The following is a 20,153-nucleotide window of genomic DNA, read 5'->3' as shown; positions in this document are numbered from 1 at the left end:
AAGACATTATATATGGGAGTCTCTGTGGTTAAACTGGGAGAAGACTAAAAGACAATGCTATTTGAAAATTCCAGTCTGGCTATCAACTATTGAAGCATTTTCTTATCCTATAATATATAAAAAGGAACAAACAGTTAGATATGGCGAAATATTGAATGAAAAGGGTGAACTTAAATCTATACAAAAATGAGAGGTACAAGGTATAAAGATGAATTGGTTTTCATATGCGCAAATACATTCAAGGTATGATAAAAACTCTAAAACAGAAAGTTTTTATGATGAACTGACTGATCTAGATAAGATTTTGACAGGTACTGATGAAAAGGTGATTAAAAAATTGTATGGATATTTATTAGAAATTAAACTAGAAGAAGAACAAGTTAAAGAAACAATGATTGCTTGGGGGAAGAATTTTGGATATGGGATTGATCTAGACAAATGGCAAAAATTGTGGTCTCAAAATTATAAAATGACAATGTGAACAGCATATAAAGAAAATTTGTATAAGATGTTTTACAGGTGGCATTCCCCCCCGACAAGAATAGCAAGAATGTTCAAGAACAAATTGGAAAAATGTTGGAAATGTCATCAGACACCTGGTTCATATTACCATATGTGGTGGACTTGTGCGGATGCTAAAAAATATTGGACTAAAATCCACACGTGGTTGGAAAAAATGACAAAAAAGCATATAGATTTGAAACCAGAGATATTTTTATTGGGAATTTTACCTGAAATATATAGTAAAGAATTGAAATACCTGATTGTAAATGTATTAACAGCGGCTAGGATTGTATTTGCTAAAAATTGGAAAAATGAGAAAGGAGGAAATCATTAAGAAAATATTGGAATGTGCTGAAATGAGTAGATTGACATTTGAAATCAGAGAACAAGATGATAAACAATTTTATAAAATCTGGGATCTATTCTATCAATGGTTAGAAAATAAAACATGGTAATGAAATATGTAGATTCTTAGAAAATAATAAATATATGTATTATTTTCTTATTATATCTACAAAATGATTATAGGATAGATTTGAGATGATAATACGAACTGTCACAAAACAATTTAAGTAAAATATGATTATTCGTAAAACATGAATGAATAAAACTATAGTCAAATGATTGATTAACAATGATATTAATGTATTTAGTACTTGATTGAAATAATGAGAATATATACAATGTAATTGTAATTGAAGACTACGAAATGGAAGCACAAAACAATTTGTAAACCAACCGGCACACTGTATGTATATATATATATATATGGAAGATGGCTTGATGTTTTCATGTTTTCTTTGTCTATGTTAGTCTTAAAAACCAATAAAAATTAAAAAAAAGAAAAGAAACACGGTGGGGGGGGGGGTTGATGGAGAGAATCATTGTGGTACATGAAGATGATGCCAGAGATTGGTGTTTGTAGCATGTATGCTTTTTGGGCAGGAAGCTTGATATTTCTCAAGTATCTAGGGCAGGGGTGTCAAACTCACATCACAGTAGCATCACATGACATATTGGGACTTTTTCCCCCTTTGTTAAACTGGGCGTGGGCGTGGCCATTGCATGATACATCTGGCCTGCGGGCTGCGAGTTTGACGGCCCTGATCTAAGGGTAACTGATGATCACACTGTGTTGCCTTATAATAAACTTTAATTGACTTACAATTTAAGTACCTCCAAATATATTGCAATATAATAATTATATTTGTTACTCCAATTTTATTTAATTGTTTACTCACAGCTTTTTACCATATGCCTGTGAATTTTTCTCAGCACTTTTACAAAGTTAATTTGGAAATATCATGAACATTCTTCTGCAGTAGCTTCCATGTAGTCTGTTTTCAGAGCAATGGGTCTAACTTAATGTTGAGTTTTGTACAAATCCTTTGGAAAAAGTGTTTCTGAATGTGGAAATGTTACGAAGCATTTCTTGTCAAACTATTAAAGAAGATGCACATTTTTCTAACTTACTGTAATCTATTCCTGACTGTATCCAGAGGTATACAAGCACAAAGATTTCTCTTTGTTGGAAAAAATAATATCAAATGATGTCTTTTGAAGGGCAGCCACATTTCTAATTGATACTGCCATTGGAAAAGATCCATAAACATCACTTACAAATCACTTACTTAAAGTTCTTTAAAGAAGTTGTGCTTACCAGCAGCTGCCCCTGTATTTTCCATTTTAGAGATGCTCACACCTAAAATATACAGCATACATCCCCTGAAATCATGTTGTTTATCTTACTTCAATATATTTCTCTGCAACTGTTTATAATAACATTTCCTTGTAGGATCAACACTTTATCTCCTGATTGGTTTTTTAATGCACTATGCAATAAACTATGCAGTAGCCAGAGGAAATGACAACGATTAATTATATGAAGAGAATTGGAGTTTGGATTGACATGAATATTAGGATGAAATATAACTACTTTAAGACAGCTGAATTTCAGTTTCTCTTTCAGTCTTGACATTAATGAATGGCTTTGCATATTTCCTGGCATACCGTATTTGCGGCGTATAAGACGACTGGGCGTATAAGACGACCCCCAACATTTCCACTCAAAATATAGAGTTTGTTATATACTCGCCATATAAGACTACCCCTCTTCCACACACCTTCCACTTTTGCACTTTTTTTTTTGACGCACTTTTCTGCTTTGGACAATTTTGAAATGAGCTAATCCAATTTTGAACCAAGAATATGCCAATAGCTATGGAGTTTAGAAATGAGTTTTAAAAATATTTTTCATTGCTTACCATTAAGCATAAAATATGTTGTAAATAAAATGAGAACACAGGAAACGTTCTCTTCTCAATACAGCTGATCTCTCTCTCTCTCTCTCTCACACACACACACACTTACACACACACACACACACACACCAAAAACCCGGACACTGAAAAAGGCTGCCAAGGAACAGTATATTCAATGCCTTCTCTTTAATCAAGAAACAAGGAATTCCTTAGAATCTTTTTTTTTCCCCAAGTGGCCTTCTTTAAAAATATATGGAGGTAACACTTTCATTCAAAAAGTCTTCCAGTATCTGGAGTCGCTCAGACATATTGAAGTGAGGCAGGAGAGTAAGTGAAATTTGAAATGATCCAGCTACAGTTTTCTTCCCCTCCCGCCCGAAGGCCATTATCTCCACATCAAAACGAACGAGGGGAGGCAAAGAAGCCAAACACGCTAAAAGGATCTCTTTATTTTCCTACACAAGGTCACACCTACTTTTCCGCATTCAAAGGACAACCTCTCCTCACCACCACCACCACACACACACACACACACACCAATACCCGCAAACAATGTTCTGGGCATTAATCACCATTGCTACATTAACCTGGTAAATTTATACCCTGCCTCCCCAGTGTTGCTTTGACGGCAGGATTTCACACAGCAGGGCGCTCGCTCGCTCTCTTCTCCGCTCTCCCACCGTTCGCACATGTTGGAAGCACCGTAAAACCTGATAACCCACCCGGGGCTCCCCATCCTTAACCTACAGCCGCCCGCATGCAAAACCTGCGTGCAAAAAAAAAAAAAAAAAAAAGTACGCCGCACGTGAGGATCTTGAATCCTCTCCTCCCCACACCGCTAAGGAAGGAAGAGGGGGAAAGGTTGCGCAGCGCGTGGCGAGTGACACCCGCACACACACACACACACACACACACACCGCTCCCCCAGCCTCCCTCCCGGCTGCAACTCAAGCTCGAAGTGGGAGTCGGAGTCCTCCCGGCGTATAAGACGACCCCCCACTTGGAGGCATGTTTTTCAGGGCAAAAAAGTCGTCTTATACGCCGGCAAATACGGTATTTGTAAAGAGAATAACAGTTATATATTCCTAGGGTATAGCATGACAACCTTAATACATTGGATATTACATATTGCATTTCTGTTATATAAATGCTTACTACTGTCAGGGTGGCTTTATATCTGTTTATGACTAATAGAAAACACTTTTGGTTCAAAAGACTCATATTTCTTTTTTCAGTCTTCCTTTCTGCTTTTTCTCTCTCAAAGCAATCCCTTAATATTTGAGGAAAGTTCTGGAATAGTATTGAGTAAGACTCTGAATGTGGATTTAGTTGGGAGAATGAGAAAAAGGAAAAAAACTTGACCAAGCAGTAACATTTTATGTTAATAAATGCAACCTATAATACTTTTCTTAGTTACAAAACCATAGACAGGAAATTCTGAACCTATTTTTACCTATCACTTTGCTAATATAGTTGAAATTTTGTAAATTTATTTGCTAGTTTAATCTCTTGTTTTGCTTCCTCTTTTCTGCATATTGTATACACGGAAGTTAGATTGTTTGCCTGTGCTTTTTGATGATTCTCTTTGCCTAACGGAAAAGCTAGAGAAGAAATGTGCTTCTCAAATGGCTTTACAAATCCACAGAAGTCTCTGTGATACATTAGCTGAGAATGAGTTTGCCAAAAGAAAATTACAAAATTGGAAATCTAATTAGTTATAAATGCTAAATGATAAAAGCAAAAATGGTTGTATTTTAAACTGTGGTTAAAAAAAAAAAGACTTGTCACTCACTATTAATGTTTCCTTGATCTGTAGGATTACCTGGCACTACTGCTGACCTAGATAAAAGAAGGCTAATTTTTGGGAAAAACTTTATACCTCCAAAGAAGCCAAAAACTTTCTTACAGTTAGTCTGGGAAGCATTACAGGATGTGACTCTCATCATCTTGGAAATCGCAGCCATTATATCTCTTGGGCTCTCATTTTATCATCCACCTGGAGAAGAAAATGAAGGTAAATCATGTTTCTCCATTACTTATCTAATAAATATTATTTCCTTGGTTCAATTGTTATATGGGCTTGGGAGTAGCAGCAGGGTGCTCTGCTTTTAATATCCACTTTTCTCCCTATTCCCTAAAGGTTTAATTTGATATGACTTAGGTTAGTATACTTAGCTAAAATAGTTTCTCAATTTTGTATCTCTTAATTTCACATTGTATGGGAAAATTATAGACTTGAACATAATGTGGCCACCTCTGATCTGAACATTATTTTAAGAGATGCAACCCATGATGAGTATTGAGGCTGATAGCGACTTATCAGTTGGTGCAGGAATAAAAGAGAAAAATATCATATAGCTTGATTTTTGTCTACCAAATCCTCATTTTTCCCCCTGAAGCAACTATTGTAAGTATCAAGATGCAGCAGTAGATTAAAACTGCTTATGCATTATAATGAGTGAAACTTACAGAGCATTGATGCAGAACTGTCACCAATCAGCCTGGCTGCTAGCAGATTCAAAATCACATACTAAGTAACCATTGATATTGATAGGGATCTTGGATCTATACCATGGGTGTCAAACTTGATTGTGTCACGTGATGTCACGTGACACATCATGACATTTTTTGCCTTTACAGAGCCAGGGTGGGCATGGCCTGCATGTGATGCACCTGAGGGGTGCCAGTTTGACAGCCCTGATCTATACCATATTCCCCTGTTACTGCGTGAGTTCATGTGTAACATTACCAGCAAGTAGTAGTGGAAGAATTCCATTCCTCCTTGGTATTAACTAGCTCCTCTACCTATTTTAATTGAAAAAAAAAGCCATAGTCCTTGTATATATCTGAATGGATTGGCCCAGTGTTTCCAGTATTTTATGCACAGCTACAAATTGTAAAAATAATTTTAAAAAAAGATCCTGTCCTTAATGCAAATCTAGTACCATAGTTGAATAAAAATGTTTCCCACAACTATCCATTGATGGCTATACTGTACTTTGGCTTGTTGGTGGAATCAGAGGAAGGCAATGCCTGATTCAAAATTGGGAGGGTTTTTGTTTTTTTTTGATAAATCAGAAAGAACTCACTGTTTCAAGTTAGCTTACAAAACAGTTTCTTCAAGAATCAAGTTGATAGGAATACTTTAGCTTGAAATATGCCACCTAAAGCCCTGCTTTATTAATCAGATCTACGGTACATCAGTACTGCAGAAAGCAAACATGTGTGTTGTAAACATGAAGTTGTGTTTTATTGAATTTAATAAATTAATTCAGCCATTAAACAGGCACTTAGAGATAAACAACATCTTCACACCATTTAAAAAAACAACCACCTGTTGGCTAGCAATCAACACTCAGATAAGCAGAGATTAATACAAAGAAGTAAACAATATTCTAATCAATTAATTTCCAAGAATATTCCAACCAACACTGATAGGGCAAGTGATTTGTATATAAACAGAGAAAACTCCATTCCCTTCTAGCACTGATACATTTCTTAGTTGGGTAATGAAATGTCTGCAAGAAAACAACCAACTCGGAGACTACCAAGGACTCTGCAATAAACGAATTGTTATCCCAGTGTCACAAGGATCAAACACCTTCTTTTCCCGTGGATCATTTCCTAATTCAGGAATTCAGTGCAACACACCAGATGATCAGTAGAGGTCAAAGACCAGAGGTGGTATTCAGCAGGTTCTGACCAGTTCTTGAGAACTGGTAGCGGAAATTTTGAGTAGTTTGCAGAACCAGAAATTACCACCTCCGACTGGAGATTTTACAGTATCCTTCCCCAGCCATGCCCACCAAGCCACGCCCACAGAACCAGTAGTAAAAAAAAAATTGAATCCCACCACTGTCAAAGACTATAAATTTATCCAATCCAAAGTTTTCAAATACTTATGGATGAGCGCCAGTGGTGGGATTCAAACATTTTTTACTACTGGTTCTGTGGGCGTGTCTTGGTGGGTGTGGCAGTGGAAGGATACTGTAAAATCTCCAGTCAGAGTGGTATTTGCCAATTCTCCAAACTACTCAAAATATCCACTACCGGTTCTCCAGAACTGGTTAGAACCAGCTGAATACCACCTCTGATGGGCGCCCACAAAGAGCTGTTCCTTGTCTCCCTTTTTATAAGGTTTTGTTAGTTTAGAGATTTAGCCAGTCATTATCAATGAATGGAATGTGTTTCTTTATCTAGAGCTAGAACAGATAGGTTCTAGCACATGCATAAGTTATATGTCACCTTTTACTTGGGCTTTACTATGTCATGTCTCTATTTTTTTCAAATGTAGAAACTTATTACTACTTACTATATACAATCTTTCTTTAAATTTGAACTTATTGTAAACATGAAAGAAAAAGATTCCAACATCTGGAATCTCAGAAACTACAGTATAATGATGGCTGATAGGGTCACAAAATGAAAAATTATCACAATTTTTAAAAATCTAAACAACTTACATGGCTTCCAGTCTTCCATTACACACCACAGAATCATAAAGGTACCGTTTAGATGTTGAATCCAACCCTTTAATTTGTGCAGAAATCCAATTTAAAGCATCCTGTTTTAGCCTATCCACTACGTCTTTCAGTAATTAGTTCTGCTATCAAGCTATTCTGACACAACAGTTTCTCTTTCTAAAAGAATTGGCCCTGTTAAAACACATATCCTTGGTCCTCTCTTGAGATTCATTCATTCTGTTTTGAATATCGTTTGCAAGTCTTTCCCCCAGATTCCTGCCTACGGAGTTCAAATTTCAAAAGCAACATCTGTGTGCTTCTCTATTTCTGCTTTTATGTTACTTGGGTACATCTATGCAATTTCTAATTAGCTATTCTCCAGTGTAATTCTTAAACCATACCCTGAATCAGAAGTTCACAAAACCCAGCAATAAAGGTTTTGTGAAATGCCACAAAGCATGATTGACTTTTGTCTCAACATACGTCCACACAAAAATCATCACAACGATGGAATCTCCAATTATAACTTCAAAAAAGGCAAGTATGATCTTATAAACAACGATCTCTCATCCCTTGATTGGCAATTTCTATTAACTGGATGCAATACTGTAGAAGACCATTACAACATATTTTTACTTGAAGTCAAAAGAGTCATCAAACTATATGTACTAATAACAACTCCCAAAACCAGGAAAAACAAATTACCCATAACAATAAGGAAGCTTCAATCCAAAAAGAAATCACTTTGGTGGAAAAACAAAGCTGGTGATGTTGCCAACTTCAAAAGCTGATACAAAAATTTATGCCACCAGATAAAAACTGAATGCACCAATTATCACATTAAATAAAAAGAAAACCTTCTACGCACCAATTCCACCTGTACTTACTACAATTTTGTAAACAACAAACTAAAAGACTCAAGGTCCATCCCACCCCTGAAAGGACCTAATGGTAAAGACTGCAACGACGACACAATTAAAGCCAACATCTTTAACACATTCTTTGGCTCAGTATTTGTAAACAGCAATGGATCATGCCCAGGATTTCCTAGTCGAACCACAGACAACTACAATGATCTAATACATATCGATTTTAGAGAAGACAATGTTGAAACAGCACTACGCAATCTAAAACCATCTCTATCTATTGGACCGGATGGAATATGTGCCTACTTCTTAAAAAAGCTATCCACTGCCATAGCAGAACCTCTAAGCATAATCTTTGAAAAATCTTTCAGGACCAGCTCCTTGCCAAAACTATGGTCACAAGCCACGGCTATCCACATCTTCAAAAAGGGAGACCCCAGCCTAGTTGAAAATTACAGACCAATCTCTTTATGCTGCGTCACCTGTAAAGTCATGGAATCAATTATTAACCAATCCATCATCCTCCACTTAGAGACAAACAACCTACTCTCTAATAAACAATTTGATTTCAGAAAACTATCCTGTAATCTGCAACTCTTACACTGCAAAAACATATGGACGACACAACTCGATCAGGGCAAAGCAATCGACGCAATCTACATAGACTTCTGTAAAGCCTTTGATTCAGTGCTACATGCCAAACTATTCCTAAAACTAAAATCTTACGGTATCTCTGGACACCTGCATAACTGGATAGAAGCATTCCTGTCAAACAGACAACACATGGTCAAAATTGGGAGCATCCTATCAAATTCTGTACCTGTCAACAGTGGTGTCCCCCAAGGCAGTGTTTTAGGACCATACTCTACATAAATGATCTCTGTGATCATATTAAGAGCAACTGCATATTTTTTGCTGATGATGTAAAGCTATTGAACACCATAGACAATACTGCTACCCTTCAAAAAGACCTTGACTATGTATCAGAATGGTCAAACAAATGGCAACTTCAAATCTCAACAAATAAATGCTCTGTCCTACATATTGGCAAAAAAAATCAGAAAATAAAATACAGGCTAAATAGTCAAGACCTTGTTGATGATCCAAACTCTGTAAAGGACCTTGGAATACTCATCTCTAATGATCTAAGTGCTAGAGCCCACTGTAACTACATATCGAAAAGGGCATTAAGAGTTGTTAACCTAATCTTATGTAGCCTTTTCTCTGGTAATATTACACTACTAACTAGAGCATACAAAACATTTGCTAGACCAATACTCGAATACAGCTCATCAGTCTGAAACCCACATTATGTATCTGATATTAACACAGTTGAGAAAGTCCAGAAATATTTCACAAGAAGAGTTCTCCACTCCTCTACTCATTGCAGAATACCTTATGCCACCAGACTTGAAATTCTAGACCTAGAAAACCTAGAACTACGCCGCCTTTGGTCCAATCTAAGTATAGTATATAAAATCATACATTGCAATGTCCTACCTGTCAATGAATACTTCAGCTTCAACCATAACAATACAAGAACAAACAATAGATATAAATTCAAGGTTAATCGCACAAAACTTGATTGCAGGAAATACGACTTCAGCAACAGAGTGGTCAATGTTTGGAATACTCTACCTGACTCTGTGGTTTCTTCCCCAAACCCCCAAAACTTTAACCTTAGACTGTCTACTATTGACCTCACCCCTTTCCTAAGAGGTCTGTAGAGGGCATGCATAAGCGCACCAACATCCCTGTCCTATTGTTTCTTTTATTATTTTTATTTTTCTTATATGTATCCATGTATTCATAACTATGTTTTTACTTATACCTATTATCTTGTAAGCAATTGACAAACCAAATAAATAAATAATAAAAAGCTATGCAACTCCCATCTGATTTAAGGATCTCCTTAGTATACATAGCAGAAGAATAAAACCAGGGCCTGGTGTTTGCGTGTGACATCTGCCTGGTGTTTTGCTTGTGTTTTGCTTGAGCCATGGTGCTGTTTAGAAAGGAAAGGATCAGGATCTTTTCAAGTTTCTTCATGCTGCATTTCATTTATGTTTCATATCCAAAGGAGCAATGTCTTGAGGTACATAAAAAAGAATGTGGCATTGTCTCTTGGACAGGTCATCCTGACCTCTGTTGTGCTTGGCAAGCTCTGTGCTGTGTTTTAACCATGAAAAGATAATTCAACATTTGTGGCGTTGTTTTGTAAGCCAGGTTACACAGGAACATGTGCTTATTACAAGGATAACGATTACATCTCTACTAATGCATTTTAATTTAATGGCAGTAAACTTGATAAATAAATAAAAATTTGATAAATAAATTTGTCACATGTTAATATTTTGGCTACTAAGCCCCTAATGGGACTTTATAAAAGAATAGCATTAGGAGATGTAAGAGAATTAAGCACATCTGTAAATAATTGTTTGCAGTGTTCCTTTTAGATTGATAGACAGCATTGTGTATTTTATTGAAAAAGTTCTACTAATTGATAGATTGTTGTATGTAAGATCATGGTGTGTATGTATATATATATACAAATTGTTTATAGTGGTACAAATTTTTTTTCCAATGTTTTGGAAAGGAAAGCTACATCAGTAAGGCAATCATGTTAAAATGGGTATATTAAAATAACCCCATGCCAAGTTATTTATTCAAGGACCAGGAAGAAAAACGCAAGAGTAGTGAAATGAGCAAAACTTAAATAAATACAGCACTATACTTGCAAGATTCATTTAGAAATCAATTTCAGTGGGATTTTGACTAAACATTTTGGCTTGATTTTTTTGAATACTGGCAAATTTTATAGTTTTATAGTTTCCACTGACATGAATACTTCAGCTGATATTGAGAAAATATTTTCTTCAGGGTCTTCCTCCTTTTACACATCATATGTAATAACCAATATGGTGATTAGATTTATATTTTATTACTTTTTGCCATTACTAAAATGTTAGAAGTTACTATTAAGGTTAGGGAATCTGAAATGAAAGAAAAAGAAGACAAGTAATTTGTTAACAGCAACAGTCCGATATTTTGCAGGACCCTGGATCTGCAAATGTACTGGTCTCCTATTTTTAAGCCTCAAATTATAAAGTAAGGAGGCTTTGAATATATGTTATGAAAACATTTTGGTTGGGTTCCATCAATCTGAACAGCTTTGCTCTCATGAGAGAACACGATGTCTGTTTCCTATTAGCGTAGAAAATATTTTACAAGTGTGACAGCTCATGTTCTGGGAAATGTGGAAAAATAACACTTAGTATTAGAACTTCAGTGCTTTTTCTACACTCATTAATAAATTATTTCACTCAAAATATTTTAAAGCATTTCCTCATTAATATTTGGTTAGATTTTGACAACATATTTTCAGATTGCTTATAATGGGAAAATACACTTCACTAAAAATGTTTGTATTGTTCCCATTGAAACTCAGCCATTTTATGAATAATATTTCCACTTTGCCTATTCCAAATTGAAATGAACAAAATATGGCTAAAAATGGGGTGAGGGGTGGGGAATAAAGTAATTATGCTTGGTAAGCTAACATATTTACTGAAAAGTAACTTCTATTGCATTCAGTTGGGCTGAATAGATCCAAGATTTATGGCTAAATATTCTGTCCTTAATCTGAAAGAACTGTGTTTGCAAATATAATAATGCAATCTAATGCATCCCTGCACAGAAATAAACCCTACTTTATTAAATAAATATCCTATGGGAATAAACTATTTACATAGGAATAAATGAATTTGATTGTATTTCCTTTTTAGTAGTTGCTTGTGGAATGGCATTGTAAACAACCTATAGGTTCAATCTTTTAAAAGTTTAAATTTAAAAGTGTAAAAAAAGTGTAATAAAATAGTTTTGCAGATATAGCTAGCTAGCTAGATTTATATACGTGAAAAAGATTTCCTTCATATTTTGTGGAATTTATAACGTGAATTGTCTGGAATGGGATTATTGTGTGAGAGAAAGAACAGTTAACACTGGATGAAGCCATAGGTGGGAAAATCAAATGATTCACCTAAGCGAGGACAGCTACAAGATTGGCACATTAAAATATGAAAGCGTGTAGAACCTCATAAATGCACACTCCATTGAGATGTGCATTTGATCATTCACTGACCATCTGTCATCCTATTTCTCTGTCATATTCAATCCTTATCATATTCTGTATGCCTCTCTTCCTATGTATCTGTCTGAATGTCTGTCTATTTATTGCAGGTAGGCACTAATTTAAATATTTCCCCGTCCCCATCCCCTGTATGTGTGTGTTGGATATATAATTTAAAATATAAAATAATACATTTTCTTTCATTTTCTGGCTATAACTTCTTTTCAAGCTCATGTTTTTCTGTAATCAGTACAGATCATAGAAATAAGACCACAATATTTTAGAAATATAATTGTGTTATGATTCATAATTTATGTAATCATTAACCCTTTATTGAACTAGGGCTAGCTGAAATCCAGCATTTTAATGCTGCCAATATTAGCAGAAAGGAGGTAAGAGGAGCACTGTCAGTGGAGATTATCACTCATCCAGGTCATGATTGTTCCAAAGGTACTTTTTCAAGAGGCAACTGGGCATCCTTTGTTTTTCCTTGAATATGTTTCACTTCTCATCCAAGAATCTTCTTCGGTTCTGACTGAATGGTGGGAGAATGGAAGGATTTATATTCTTTGCAGTCACCTGGTTGTTAGCATTCTTTCTGAAAGTTGCTGAGGCCACTTGGAAATTTATCTGTGCCCTCTGGGTCACCTGAAATAGTGCAAAAAGGTATGGAACCTTTTTGGAATTGCTGAATTTGTTATAAACAGCATTGTAAACCTGTTTATTGTGTTGTAAATAGCATTGTAAACCTGTTTACTGTGTTGTAAACAGCACAGTAAACCTCTTTACAATGTAGTCATTTCAGCAGTTCCAAAAAGATTCCATACCCATTTGCATTATTCAGGTGACCCTGAGAGCACAGATAAATCTCAAAGTGGCCACAGCTATTCTCAGAAAGAATGTTGATGACTAGATGACTGCAAGGAATATAAATCTTTCCATTACCCACCGTTCAGTCCGAACTGAGGAAGCTTCTTGGATGAGAAACAAAATGTCTTCAAGGAAAAAAAAAGAAAGTCCAGTTGCCTCTTGAAAAAGTATTTTTGAGACTCTTTTTTTAAATCTGTCCTGGAGCATTTAACATTTAAAGCAATGTAAAACATGCTTTGAAAAATGATTCATTATAAATGTTCAGATATTGAGCATGATTTTTCTGCTCTTAATTAGAAATACCTGGGAAAAAAGGTAATGCTGTTTTAATGGGTTGGTTCATTAAACGTAATTTACATATTTTTGCAGGTTCCTATGGAGGAATGGAAAAAAGAACTTCCAACAACAAAAGGCAGAGAGGAATTAGGCTAGTGTTTATGTAAGATCTGAAGCACTTCTTCTGAAACATTTTTGAACTGCACATAGCCATAACAGATAGCAAATGTAATGAGTAGATTAGAGATAACTTATTTATACTGTACCCATTTAGTAGCCATTAAAGTGCCTTTGAATAGCACTCTGTACACATGGATATTTTAGTTAGAAATCCAGTTTTATTTAGTGAAAAATTTCAGAAGTCCTGTAGGCTGAGAGAGATGTTATTTGCTTGTTAACATCAATTTCAAATTGTAATTTGCAACATAATGCATTTCAATCCAACTATTTTTCCTTGCAAATAAAATATTACTCCAGGTATTTTTCAGTTCCCATGTTGGTGCCTGAATTAATGTTAATACAATTTTGAAAAAAAAGAATTGCAGTAGTTATTTTAATAGACAATGTGAGCCCATCTGCAGATGGCCCAGTAAGTCTTAGTCGTGTGCAAAAAACAGATGTTTCCTTGTTCTGCTGAATCTTCATATATCAGTTAAAGGCCTCATTATATGTTAATGGCTGTCCCCATAAGTATTAATGCAAGTATTTCTGGACCAAACATAAATGTCAACTCCTGCAACAAAAGCATAAATATCAGCTGTGGGGTGAGGTGGGGCGGGAATCACATCATGTATCTTTGAGAGATAAATATTGATAACTTAATCAATTGATGGTACTCTCAAGATATTAAGGTCAGATATATGAATAAACATAGTAACACACCCATAACAAACAAAACTTTGAGACAGGCAATTTCCTCAAACAATAGGTTTATTGTTATGTCATATTGACCTGGTGAAAACCGACTCTGAATATCCCGTGCTTTTCACCTAATTAAAAGTGGAAGTTTGTCACTGTCTCAAAACAATCAGTCACATGGTCCAATCAGAATACTGTCCAGTTGTTAGGTGATTCCAGTCCCCTTCTTTCGAACACCTGCAGGAATGTTCTTGGTTCCCAAGGAAAGTATTTTGTTTTGATTACAACACCATAACTATCTCTATTCCCCACCTCCCTATCCCTCTTCTCCAGTGTGTCAGCACTGAAGTCTCAAAATGGCCTCAGTCAGTTCAGGGTTGACAGGCGGCCCCCCTTAATTGAAAATGAGTTCCTAGAAGGAGACAGGAAAGAATACAGAGAAGTTGATTAAGCACAAGCTAACCTCCTCTACTACCCTGGGGGCCCGGTGGCTTGTCATGGAATTGTTTAACCAATCTGTTTGCCTTCACACCCCAGCTTTTTACCCAGGTAGCCTCAGAGAGTGGGTATCCCTTCCACTGTACTAGGTATTATAATTGACCTCTATATAATTTATGCCAACACATTGATGAAATCATGTTATGTTATTTGTAAATATGACAAACCATCCTGAGATAGTTGATTATATAGATCGTCAAATAATTAAGGCTTTTAGACAAAATCTTATTTCTTTGCAGTATGAACTTCTCTTGGCATGATATCCAATGATTAATAGAAAAAAGTAGCGGTGCTAATGATAATGATAAGTAAAGGTATAAATCATGCCCTCCTTCTGTCTCAGTTTTTTAACTGATTGAGGCATGCAGATATTCTACTTGAAATCATGTGCTTAATGTGACCCCTCTGTTTTTATTATGGAAGAAAGGAAATTATCAGATACCTTCCCATTTACTGTACCTGTAATCTCATATACAGTATATGTTGAAATGTTTACTCTTTGGTTGACATTGCACTATGAATTCCTTGTTCAAGTTCAGAAACATGTTGTCGGTTGAAGTCTGAAACCAGGATTTCTGAAGACATCTACTGGAATCTGAAACCAGGATTATCTTTATGCAACTCATGATAATGATGAGTACTTGGTTTCTGGTCACTGTGCAAATTGGAGTAGTGCCTCCACAATGATACAGCTATTTCTGTGGAATACATCCAATAAAGAAGGTCAGCAGTTTAACTGACCTTCCTTTGAGCCCAGCTGAGGGGGAGTTGAGCTGGATTTCCATTCAGTTCTTCTCTGTGCTGAAGGGAAAAATTAGTAGAAGGGTAACCTCGAATCTCTCTCTTCACTGAGTCCCTCTTCACTGAGTGCCTTTGATGCTGCGACTGCTACTGCTCAGATATCAAAGCAGTCCCACATACTGCATTGAACCCCAGGACATTTGAAGTGAGGGACTGTAATGATATTCTGTGCATTTCCTTATGGATGTGCTGTGGGCTCTTTTGTCAAGCTAGAATAATGGAAGTATGATATTTAAGAGCATTTCTGCAATAGCATTTTTCATTCTTTCTTAAGGTTATGGAATTCAAATGTTTATGGCTTGGTTTAATTGTTTTCCTGAGTGATAACTAATACATCAGTTGATGTTGGAATGTGTTGAAAGGTCAATATTATTTTCTTCATGTTTTCCTTTGTAATCTCTGAGCCAAACAGCCCTAATTTTGATAATAGGAAACTAGAAGATTGAACACTGTTGTTTCTTGGCATGCCTTGGCATCTTTGCTCATATAATTCTGTAATTTATAATAACAGAATTGGTCATTTGACAGGCAAAATACTATATAGTAGTAAGCTCAGGTAATGCACTGATATTCTTTAAGGAAGCTTATATCTGTATTGGAAAACCATTCAGTACATTCCAGATAAAAGCTTCTATGTATTTTTATTTCTGCATTTCAGAGCTACGCTAAAGCTTTCTGATTTGTCCCAGAGCACATAAAGGACCATTAGTGATGGCAGACCACCCAATCCTTTAGTTACAAATGATAGGTTAGCTACTGGTGGAACAGCTGAATGGTACTGCCATAACATTACATCAGTTTTCTACATGTGGGATCAGTAGAAATTATGAAGTTCTGTAGACTGAACATGTGTGTCAGAGGGTGCTCAAAAAGAAACTCCTCCTCCAACATCTGTGAATTCAAATACTGTCTTATAAGATTCTATGCTTATAGAAATTAAATGTCTATCTGGGGACACTGAAGGTAGAGCAGATAAAAGCAGCATTTCCAGTCAGAGGCAAACAGGATTATTATAGCCTAAGGTGACAAATACATTTTGATAGATGCATAAGGAAGACAAGACTTAATGGAAAAGTAAAACATAGGCAAAGGCAAACTAAATATTAATGAACAGTCTCCATAGGCATGCACCATGTATGTATATATGTATATACACGCACACATACAAACACACTCACTCACACACAGAGAAAGAGAATATATTTAAACACTTGTAAATGTCTTTTCTTAGAATATTTTTTTCTTTCTTATGGAATTTTGTGTTATTTTTATTTTATTTCTATATTTTATTTCAAATATTTTTTAAAATATGTATGTGTATTACAGTATTAGTTTTTTTATTGCGTGGAATATTGCACCTGTTGCCTGATATGTTTACTGATCTCCACTGTAGGGAGAGCCAAGGGATCATAGCAAGCAGAGTCATGTGGTGCTGGGAAGATAGGTGCATCACTCCTCAACTACTCCTACCTTTAATCAAGCATTGTCCTTGAATTATGGTTTGGCCAAGAATTTTAAAACATATGATAGGCACAGACTTGGAAGAGGACTTGAAACAATATTAGGAACAATTGGTGCTTGAATAAAATCAGATTTGCATAAGTAGTTCCCATGCATTTAAGAGTAATTTAAGGTCAGCAGAGTTAAGTTCTGAGTACAATGAGTCTTTGAATTCTATGTAATAACAATCCACCTTTTGTATCCCATTTCTTACTGCAGAATAAAGTAAGTAAATAAAGTAATAATGTAAATAAAGAATAAAATGAGCCAACATTTTAAAAATATTATATGAGAGGAAGAATCCAAATAGCAACACACATTTGAAAAGGTTAGAAGTAAATAAAATATACAGTAGGCCAACAAGGTAGGGCAATATCAATACAATCCAATACACAATATCTTCTCCAGCCAATACACAATATCTTCCCAGGGTCACAAAAATTTGACCTTTGGAAAGGTAAGATCTTAATAGCCTCCAAGCAACATAGCAAGGGCAGGGCTATTCTGATCTCAGGAATATGCTACTGTAGAGAGATAGGTCAAGACCCAATCTTATGATGTTTGATGATAGGAATCCTGAGAAACTGAAACTGAGACCAAACCCTTTGTTTCAGATCTAGGTGGCCAATCATTGGAAGTCAATGATACTTAGGTCCTGGACAAATAAGGTTGAAAAAAAATATGTTCTTTTTATAGAATAGAATACTTTATTGGCCAAGTGTGATTGGACACACAAGGAATTTGTCTTGGTGTAAATACTCTCAGTGTTCATAAAGAAAAGGTACATTCATTAAGAATCAAGAATCATAACGTACAACACATAATGATAGTCATAGGGTACAATCAACAATCAAATCATACTAGGAAACAGTCAATATAAATCATAAGGATACGAGCAACAACGTTACAATCCTACATCCACAAGTGGGAGGGGATGGGTGATAAGGAGTGATGAGAAGATTAACATTAATAGTAGTGTACACTTTGTAAATAGTTGAACAGTGTTGAGGGAATTATTTGTTTAGCAGAGTGATGGCTTTCAGGAAAAAAACTGTTCTTGTGTCTAGTTGTTCTGGTGTGCAGTGCTCTATAGCGTCGTTTTGAGGGAAGGAGTTGAAACAGTTTATGTCCGGGATGTGAGGGGTCTGTAAATATTTTCACTGCCCTCTTTTTGACTCGTGCAGTGTACAGGTCCTTGCTTGAAGGCAAGTGGGTAGTAATTGTTTTTTCAATTTTTTATATTTTTTTAATTTGTTTTTTATAGTGAGCAGTGAAGAATCAGTTTAAATTTTGTATACATTCACAACGTTAGATGGAAGAGTACACCCAGATCCAGCCCAGAACATTTTTCTGCCCAATATGAAGTAGCAAATTCATCCTTCCAACTTTCAAAAAATTCAACAAGTAAATCTCTTCTTCCCAGGAAATGAAAACTAGAGCTGTATAACAGTTATTCTTTTCCTTGATGCTAGATATATTTTCTGCAAATGGAAAAATAGTAGAAAAATTCATCATGAAAAGATTAGCATTACACTGTTGGAATAGGCAGCAGAAAGAGCTACAAAATTAATTCTTATTTTTCTATAAAAGAAAATGTAATTCTTACACTAATTGACTAAATATCACATCCCCATAGGATCTTCTTAGAATTGCTTGGGATGGGAATGGGAAACCATGAGTTTGTTTGTTTGTTTATATAATTACTACACTATGTATCTTACTTAACCGACTTTGGCTAGTTTGCAAACAACATAATAAAATAATACAAAAACATGACTAAAAAGCACAATTTAAAACAAGGCTGAAATTTACAAGTTAAAAATAAAAAAGTTAACAAGCTCACCATTTCTCTAACAAGGCAGTATGAGCAAACAAAGATCACTTTGATTTCATGCAAACTTCCCACTCACTGAATCCTGTACTTCCACTAGATAGTCCTTTGAAGGAATCTAGAGGTTATGGTAATTTTAAAAGAAATTTCCACCTTAATCCAAAGGTCATTATTTTTTCACTGCCTCTAAGAACTGTTTTATTGAAGTCTAATATTATATTGATCTTTCCTTTATTCTTGGGTTTATATTTGGACAGTGGTTTTTAAAACTAAGTAAAACATTAAAATATCTTGTGAGTAAAATATGGGTTTTTGAGTAATAATTTACAAAAAGGAAACACATTAAGTACATGCTCACGCATTGGTATATTATCTCTCTCTCTATTTTACATGTATATGTAATGCTTTTTGAAAGAACTAAAAAATAATATATGGGTGGAATTGGAGCCGCAGTAAAATTAACCCTGGTTGGAACACTTGTTGGATTTTTCCCCTCTCTGTCCTATCTTGGATACCATCAGCAAAGTAGAGTCATCAGGTTTAGTTCTCGTTTCCTCCATTCCTGGCCAATATGTTGATATGAGTCAGTGGCATTGAGAATTAAGATCTTGTTTTACTCATAGCTTCTTTCAGCAATGCCAGGGAATACTCTTTGATCTGTTCCTTACTTGTCTTTCATGATGTCAGACCTCCAACTTTAAGATATAAGGGTAGCTTTTCAACAGTTGCTGGGATAAAGTAACCAAGATTCTCTATCTCTGAAGCCTTTGAGATACCTTTGAGCAGTGTTGACTCCTCACAAAGTCCTGGAGTAGTCCCTGCAGTTTTCTTGGCAAGATTTTAAGAAATGAATGGTGTTGCCTTTCTTCCTAGGGCTGAGAAACAATGACTGAGAGACGTGACTTTCTAGAACTGAGAGACAATGACCTAAAGTGGATTTGTGCCTAAAGTGGCACTGGAACCAACAGTTTTCTATTTTTTAGACTGGTGCTTTAACTACTACACCAAACTGACTCTTAAACACTACTGTGTTACATATTAGAATGTATCGGATGAAGGTTGATATTTCTAATAATTAGATTTATTTAATAATCCATTTGCGGAAAAGTAGCTGTGTTTTCCTAGTTGCTATAAAATGCAGTCATAGATGCCATCGTGTTAACTGTAACGTGCGATGTTGTTTTATCAGAATCTGCAATATTAAAAATTAAAATTCTACAGTTTTCATAAGTTTCATAATTTTCAAATAATGTTTTCATAATTTTCAAGTAATGTCCTATTTTTGGCTGTCGTTCT

The 20,153-nt window shown here is 35.4% G+C and overlaps 1 protein-coding gene across 7 annotated transcripts in view; it reads left to right on the top strand.

The window, feature by feature from the left end:
• ATP2B2 (ATPase plasma membrane Ca2+ transporting 2) overlaps nt 1-20,153 on the top strand; it is a 401,784-nt gene that overhangs the window by 284,661 nt on the left and 96,970 nt on the right. For all 7 annotated transcript variants that reach the window (XM_087954872.1, XM_087954870.1, XM_087954869.1 and 4 more), the window contains exon 4: nt 4,582-4,779. In XM_087954872.1, the coding sequence (XP_087810998.1) occupies nt 4,582-4,779 (198 nt within the window). The remainder of the gene's footprint in view (nt 1-4,581; nt 4,780-20,153) is intronic.

Source organism: Notechis scutatus, chromosome 2, assembly GCF_049901735.1.
Source record: "Notechis scutatus isolate UNSWTSFEM ecotype Mainland chromosome 2, rNotScu1.2, whole genome shotgun sequence".
NCBI lineage: Eukaryota > Metazoa > Chordata > Lepidosauria > Squamata > Elapidae > Notechis > Notechis scutatus.
Note: the sequence above shows the minus strand (reverse complement) of the source record. Positions and strands in the feature narration are given on the sequence as shown.